This window comes from Cryptomeria japonica, chromosome 4 (assembly GCF_030272615.1).
Source record: "Cryptomeria japonica chromosome 4, Sugi_1.0, whole genome shotgun sequence".
Lineage (NCBI taxonomy): Eukaryota > Viridiplantae > Streptophyta > Pinopsida > Cupressales > Cupressaceae > Cryptomeria > Cryptomeria japonica.
In genome coordinates, this window is record NC_081408.1 from 513,877,369 (window position 1) to 513,885,953 (window position 8,585).

Sequence of the window (8,585 nt, forward strand, 5' to 3'; positions counted from 1 at the left end):
ATATATAGATTTAATACATCAGGAGCATTTACTCAATTGAAATCATCCTATAATTTGCCTTTTGCAAACACATACGTATCTGTTGTCTGCATTTAATAATGGCAGGTGGATTTGTTAAAATCAGATTTTGCAATGGCTAGTTGGCACAACTCCTCCCGATGATTCAATCACTTGGTGCCACCCATCTTTTTGATTGGCATAGGTCTCCCTGATCAATCCATCGGGCATCGACGTAGCTTATTTTCCCTCATTCCGATGGTTATAGCTTTCCCGATGGCTCCACCTTCTAGCTAGGTTTTACTTTCACCTTTATGTCACATTGGCGTAGGTCATTCCAATGTACCCTCCTTCTATTCCTCCATGTCATTCTTCCTGTCAGGTATCAATATAGCTCCAAATATGTTCCTCTGATGGTTAGAAGTTATCCCGATGTGTCCTCCTTTGTATTCTGCATCTTGTTTGTTATATCAAGTCACCTTATCGGGTATCATAACAACTCACTTTATGTTTCTTTGATGACCTGATGTCATTTACATCACACTTGTGTATCTTTTTACTTCTCTGGTCTATCGGCATACATTTGCCCGATGAGATCTCCTTGCTCGCACCCATCTCTACTTTCTCATCAGGTATCGACATAACGAAAAAATGTTTCCTCCCGATGAGCCGATGATATCCCAATGACTTCGACTTTGATCGGTGTAACTTATCCCGATCAAGTCTCCCTCTCTGTACCCAGCTTGTCTTCATAGTTGAGTATCAGCATAACTGGAAACACCTCTCCCTGATGATTTAAGTTACCCCGATGACTCAGTATTTTCCTTCCTTTGGTATCGCCTCATCGGGGTAGGTTAGGCCGATAAAACTACCTTCACCACCTAGTCCATCGGGTATTGGGGTAGCGTAAGATGACACTTTTTGATGACCCAATGACATTGCCAACAATTTTTCCGCTCCATCCGACATTGGCATAAGTTCTGTCGATAACCTCAATGGGTATCGAGTTAGCTTTTTCTCGTGCTTCCAATAATGAACGCTATGTTGGTGACTCCACCTCCTTGTTATGCTATCAGTGTAGCTCTTCCCAGTGGATTACTACTCGCCAAACTTCTTCCTGTTGATCGCACCTTGAAAAAGCACCATCGAACTCATCAGTGTGATTTTTGTCGATCGACACACACCTTTTTCTCTTTAGGCAATCTTATTGGGGTGACTTACGCTGATAAACATAATTTTATATTTTATGAAGTGAAGGCTTTCTTTCACAAATGTAACTTTCCACAACCATGCTAATGGACTTCTAAAGCATTGAAAACATCTTTGAATGCACTCATGACCTGCTTCTATGATGAAGGTTATCAAAATGTCACCATACTTAATGTCACCCCTTAATATTCCCAGGTGATACTTGTTCATGCAGATTCAGGCTATAATTGGATTTCTCTTACACAACAACATGTCTCCTGCACATGTAGTCCAACAGTAAATTCTCTTATGATGAAAGTATACATATAAAGCATCAATAAATAACACAAAATATTTTGCAAAAATATGTGCTAACAGTGGCTCTTTTTGGGGATGTATGTCCTTTTTAGGGACATAGCAAGATATCAGCTATCTCTGGAAAGCAGACCAATAAACACAAATAAACCAAAATAGAAAATAAAGGCTACACTACTAAATTACAAGGATACTCCCTGTTCCTTAAGAGAAGAAATGCTTGAGATACTATGCATGGACTAGAAATTCCTAAATTTCACCATCAGTGTTTTGCAAAAAGTATGAATTTTCTTCTCCTTTATCCATGATGATGTAAGGTCCTATCCAAAGTGCTTCAAACTTTCCATGCTTTCCCTTGTCTTTGTCTTTTGCATTCCACTTGAGCACCCACTCTCCTTTTGTAAAAGTTTTGTCACATGCTTTCTTTTCATGCAATGCTTTCTTTCTTTGTAAAAGTTTTATATGTTGTTCTTGAGCCTCTCTCCTGTACTCATCCAATTCAACCAACTAGACCATCCCGTCTTCCATGAAATCAACTTCTAAATATTCCTCTGAAACAAATTTATACACTGGGAGTAGGTTGTTCAGAGGTAACCTTGCTTCTTTACCATAAACAAGATGATAAGGAGAAAACCCTATGGACTTCTTGACTGTTACCCTATCTGCCCATATTGCCAAATTCAGCTTTGAGTCCCATGCCCTTTTGTTGTCACCTAACATCCTTTTAATGATCTTCAACAAGTTTTTTTTACTAGATTCTTCTTGTCCATTCCCTTGGGGATGATAAGATGATGAATATGACAAGGTGATTCCACAAATTTCACAAAAGTCAACAAACTCTTTGGATCTAAAACACATCCCATTATCTACAACAATCTTGTGGGGTGCCCCAAATCTTGTCAAAATATTCTCCAAAAGAAACTTTGTTACTACCTTACTTGTAGCTTTCCTTGTAGGAATTGCCTCTACCCATTTGGTAAAGTAATCAGTGGCTACAAAATCCATTTGTACCCTCCACTAGATTTATTTGCAATTTCTCCTATAAAATCAATACCCCACATTTGAAAAGGTTCTTCAATTTGCATGGGTTTAAGTGGAAGAGCTCCATCATATTTAAGATTTCCTAAATTTTTTTGGCAAGCCTCACATTTTCTAGTATAAGTATGACAATCCTTAAAGACTTATGGCCAATAGTAACCGACATTGAGTATTTTATGGGTAGTGATTTTTGCTGAAAAGTGTCCCCCACATACACCTTCATGTAAGTCCTTTAAAATAGATTGTGCTTGATGAACATCCAAACAAAATAAAAGGATACCATCCCTATTTTTCTAGTATAAATTACCCTTAAGCAATACATACCTAGATGCTTGAAGCTTAAGTGTTCTTTTCTGATTATCATTCAAATCCTCTGGACACTTCATGTGTTTTAAATAATAGACAATATTCTTATACCAAGGACACATTTCAATGCTTATTTGAGCCTCCTCCAACTCTACCTCATTTATTTGTGTTACCTCCAAATTTGATTCTGTCATCAGTTTAGCCAAACCTTGACCTCTTACTAGCTTAATAATCTGGATGTCAATGTCGAGCTCCTGGATTTGATTGATCCATTAGGAACATAGGCAATGACATTAGCTCCCACTAAATATGGTCTAAAAGATTTTACAACTTTTACTAGGGCATATGCTTATTTCTCATTTATATCATAATTTAACTCAGAATCTTGTAGTGTTTTGCTAAAGAACGCCATTTGTTGTTCATGACCTTCATCATTATTTTGTAACATAACCACAACAATAGTATGGAATGAAGCAAAAGAAAAAACTTGAAAAGCTTTAGAGAAATCAGGAGATTTAAGTACAGGTGCTTCCTTGATGGCCCTTTTAATGTTCGCAAAGGCCTCAATTGCTTCATTAGTCCATTTTATCTTTGCTCTCTTTTTCAACATCTTTGCAATGGGTTTTACAATCTCAGAAAAATTTGACACAAATCTTCTCACAAAATTAATTTGTCCAAATAATGATTGAAGTAATTTAACTGTTTTAGGAATCTTAATTTTATCAATGGCTGCAATTCTCTCAGGGTCAATTCTTACTCCATATTTAGATATAATATGACCTAGCAATTTACCCTCAGTGACTCTAAAGTGACACTTTTTTGGATTTAGAGAGATACCATATTCTAGTGCTCTGATGAAAATCATTTCTAGATCATTACAGTGGTTTTCCGCTTTTTTGGAGTATGCTATCAAATCATCCTAGTATACAATTAGAATGTAATCAATGAGGAGTTCAAAGGCTACATCAATGGCCCTTTGAAAAGTAGCTCCATCTTTGGTAAGTCCAAATGACATCTTGGCATACACATATGTGCCCCATGGTGTAGTGAAAGTTGTTTTGTATTTTTTTTATTCCTTGACCTTCACTTGGTTGTAACCAGAGAACCCATCCATCATAGAAAGTAGCTCATTTGTTACTTTCTGCAACAAAGCTTCCATGTTAGACAGAGCATAATTATCTTTTAAAGATGATATATTTAAGTTTCTAAAGTCTACACATAATCTTATATCACCATTCTTCTTTCTAACAGGCACCAAGTTTGACACCCATGTGGAATGCCTTATAGGCTCTATAATCCCTTCATTCCTCATCTTCATCAATTATTCCTTCATTTTGGGAGCCAATGTGGGATTTATAGGCCTTTGATTTTTCCTAAATGGTTTTGCATCTGGCTTCAGTGGGACTTCATGCTGGAACAAATCCTCTCTGTATGCCTTGAGCAAAAACATGTATGTATTTTCTTAACAGATTGACCAATGCAGTTCTAATTTTTGGTGTAAGATTATTCCCAATGTAAACTTCTCTAGGATTGTTTTCACTTCCCAATTTTATTTTCTCCACTTCTTCGCAACTTCTAATGTTGGGCTTGAAATTTGCCATGTCTTTATTGTCAAACAACCTCTCTAGTTCCACCAGCCCTTTTGGAATCTTGTTTGTTTTAAGCTGGAGAATGTCTTTCTCGAATAGAGACCCCTTACCATTCTCCTCTTCCACATATGCATTCCAATCCATGTGTTGGCCCTCATACTGATCTTCACAAAATAAGAACTTCAAAAGGTCCCTGTCATCATCAAATATCTGCTAGTTCTTTATGTTATCTGGTACTGCAGGTCTAGTTTTTATTTCAACTTGGGTAATGTCATCAAAAGGAATATCATTATGTTTAATTGCTAGGTTATCCATAAAATCAGCTAAAATATTGTTAGATCTTTCAATCCATGTTATAGAAAATGCATCAAAAAATCCAATAGAGTCCCACACCTCATATTTGTAATTTCAAAGCCTTACATTTTTAGTAGCAAACTTTCCCTTACTTGAGATACAACTAACTCTGAATCACCATAAACTGTTAGTAGTTTGATACCTTGTTTATTTTCTATTCTAAGACCTAACAAGAGTGCTTCATACTCAACAACATTGTTTGTACATTTAAAGGCTAACATGAAAGAATATTTGAATGATCTCCCATTAGGAGAAATAAAAACCACACTAGCTCCATTTCCTTCTTTACTTCAAGCACCATCAAAGTACATTTTCCAAATTTTATCCTAGTATTTTCAAGCTTATTAGTTTTGTATTGAATGGGTTTAGATATACTTACCTAAAATTTATCTATATCTGATTGGAGGAAACATGTTGTCTCATTTAGATCAACTTCTTCTATCAGGTAGAATGATCTTGGCTCTCTATCAATCCTTACATTTTCCCCTTTTACCAAGATGGTTGCATATGACAGATCCAACTGAACACATCCCCCTACCAAATTTGACCATTTCCTTGATAGTAACATCCCATAATTTGGAGGCACTTGAACAACTGTGATATATGTTTTATATGATGCATCTGGGCAATGCTAGAAATTGAAACTCCACATTCTTCATAATTCCAACAACTAGGACTGATCTATTATCCATAGCATAACATTTCCCATAGGGAGTGTCTACATGCATCCCAAGTTCCTTCATGATATCTTCTAGCATTATGTTCACAACTACACCTGAATCTATCATACAATTCTTAACCATTTTATTGTTAATCAACAAGGTTAGATAAAAAGGATCAACCTGGGTAAGATTCTTAGTGATAGAATTTCCCAAATAGACAACAGGTGGATCTCTTGGCCTATGATCATCTTTATTAACTTCAACAATGTTAGACAAAATCTTGATTGTTTCATTTTTGTAATCAGGAAATTTCATTACTTTAAGCAAGGGCAAATATACTTTCACCTGCGATAAAGCTTGAGACATAAATGATCCACAATTCGAAAGTGGCTTACTAATTTGCTTCCTTTCAATAGGGTTTGTCAATTTGGGAGGTTCTATTTGTTTGAGTTTTTCTGTTGCACCTCCCTTTTCTTCGTTGGCGATGGTGTCTTTGTTTCCACTAGCTTTAGGAACCTTTGCAAATATCCTGGATGGCTTACCTTACTCTGGGCTCACTATTCTGTTTCTTAGCTGATAATTGCTTTTTTCCTATGCTATTGCTGCCACCGTATAAGCTTTCTTTTCTTCATCTATTAATTTTCTCAAGTAATGCACTGGCTCTTCATCATGGAACAATCTCCTCAAGGCTGGGGTGTCCACATCATCATCAGTGAAAACTTGTTGTATGTTGTACTATTGGCTTTGTCTCCTCCATTGCACATCTAATGACTGCTCATCCTTGGATGAATCCTCATCCCTATCCTAACATGGATATAATTAAAGTACATTCATTGTGGGCTCATACTCATCCTGATGGTCCTTTTCTTCTACAAAACCTTGAGAAATCATACATTGTTCTACAATATGGGGTAAATTGCAGACTTCACACCATGGATATTCCTCCACCAAATTGTTTACTTTCTTCAATGGGTCTGGAGTTTCTTTGTTTAGATTGGCATTCACTGGCTTACCATCTTTCCAGTTTGTGTTATATGGCATTTCGTGCAATCTTGGCCTATTATAGTTCATTGACTTGCTGCTTCTATATGGGGGTGACTTCTCATTGTGATTTTGCTTACCCTTCATATCTTTCAGCATGTCCATTATTTGGCTAAACTCATCCTTTTTTGTTTCTCTGGGATTATATAATTTTGGGTCATCTCCCTTGCCAATTCTCCGAGTAGCTTTTTTGTTATTTTCAATGGTATTGGCTGTCTTAAATGCTTGTTGCAAGGTGGTAGTCTTATGAGATAGAATCTCATAGTGAGTCTTGCTGTCAAAAGCACTCAAATAAAAGTCAATAAAAAATGAATCAATAGGCCTAATATCCCTTGGTATTCTATTAAGCACCTTATTAAACCTCTTATTAAATTCAAAGTGATTCATTTTGATTCTTATTTATGCTTGTCAACTCATGAGATGCAAATGAAGTATCATTATGGTTTCCAAACTATTCCAAGAATTGTGTCACAAACTCCTGCTAGCTACCAATGCACCTGTCGGGAAGATTTTTGTACCACTCTCCTACATCCTCTGTTAGAGACCGAACACACAGTTTCATAAAAACATCTTCATAAGGGACTTGTAATTCTTCAATCGTATTTTTTACATTTATTACATGTTGTTCTGCAGAATCAGTTCCATTTCTTGTGAACTTAGGGATGGCTGACCTTAAATAATTTAAAATCTGATTTGGGTATCCAACTATCCCACTGAAATCCAATTTTTTATACCTTTCAATGGTCATAGGTGGCCTGCCACCATAGTTGTTAGTTTGATAGTTTTTATTTCCTCTATTATTACCGTTATTTCCATTGTTTCCTCCACCACCATTTTGATTATTGTTATTTTCATTTCCATTGATTCCATTACCATTGTTGCCATAATTTCCATTATTACCACTGTTACCTCTATTATTACTTGCATTGTTGGTCCTATCTCTATTATTCCAGTTACCAGTAATTCCCCCACTGCTAGTTCTTCTTTCATCATTATGATTATTGCATTGTCTATTATTATACTGGCTTTTATTCTCATTGTAGGGTATATTTTTCCATTGATCCCTTCTTTCATAATTATTATCCAAAACATCAGACAATGGATTATTATAGATCCTAAATGGTTGTTCCATTTTCCTCATGTGAGGGGGACTATACCTAGGGTTTGTTAGTCTACTTCCCTCACCTCTTCCATTTTCTTCTTCAACCCTGTTTGACTTAGGGCTTTGAATGATATCTCTTTCTAATCCGAGCTTCTACAATATCCAATCTGGTTGTCTCTTAAGAGCCTTTGCCACTTTGGATTCATCTCCATTTAAGTCAGCCATTTTAAGTATGATTGCATCCCACTGCCTCTCCTCCTATTCCTTAGTAGTCAGGGTTTCATCATGGCCATCATTATTATCTTTTGCATTTAAGGTATAGAAAGGATTTTCCTCCATATTTTTAAATTTATCACCAGATGAAGAGCCATCCTCTCTACTAGGAAACTTCTTATAACCCCCAAATGCCATACTTGGTATTAATTTCTTTTCTTTGTACCTTTTATTTGGGCTCAACTGAACAAGGTTATCTTTTCCCTTATGTAGAGACCTTCTCCCCTGCATTAATCTTATTGATAAATTCCTAGGGGTTTCTCTTACTTTCTCAAAATACCATTTATTATTCATGTATTAGATGTAGAGTTGCCACCTCCTAAGAGGAGCAATATTTTTATTAATCTTCTGGGATCTTTCCTCCAGTAGAGTTTGAAAAAAACCACCAAAGATTCTGAACACTTCCTATGACAACTCCCCAATAGAGTCACCAATCTGTTGGTTACCAAAACCACAGATTGGAAATCCTAGAGCTTTTCCAAATCTCTTACTAATTTCTCAATCAACCTTGGCCAACGAATAGGAATGGTTGAAGACCAAATTCCTCTACACTTTAGGCTCCACTAGACCTAGGTGGGTATACCTTAATCTCCAAAGAACAAAGAGACTTCTTTATAGTGAATTTAAACTTGTCAAATTAGCTGTTTGCAAGAATGGAAAAATGTTTCCTGCAACTATGCTTTATTATGTGTTTTTTCATAATCAGTGGACGAATGCTTA

The 8,585-nt window shown here is 36.2% G+C and overlaps 1 protein-coding gene across 1 annotated transcript; it reads right to left on the bottom strand.

Moving 5' to 3' along the window:
- Positions 1 to 6,268: 6,268 nt before the first annotated feature.
- On the bottom strand, positions 6,269 to 7,622 carry LOC131049055 (uncharacterized). Its single transcript, XM_059219243.1, has 2 exons — positions 6,988 to 7,622; positions 6,269 to 6,764 (listed from the first exon to the last, which is right to left on the bottom strand). Exons 1-2 carry the CDS (start codon positions 7,620 to 7,622, stop codon positions 6,269 to 6,271), a joined length of 1,131 nt encoding a protein of 376 aa, XP_059075226.1.
- Between the last annotated feature and the right edge of the window lie 963 nt (positions 7,623 to 8,585).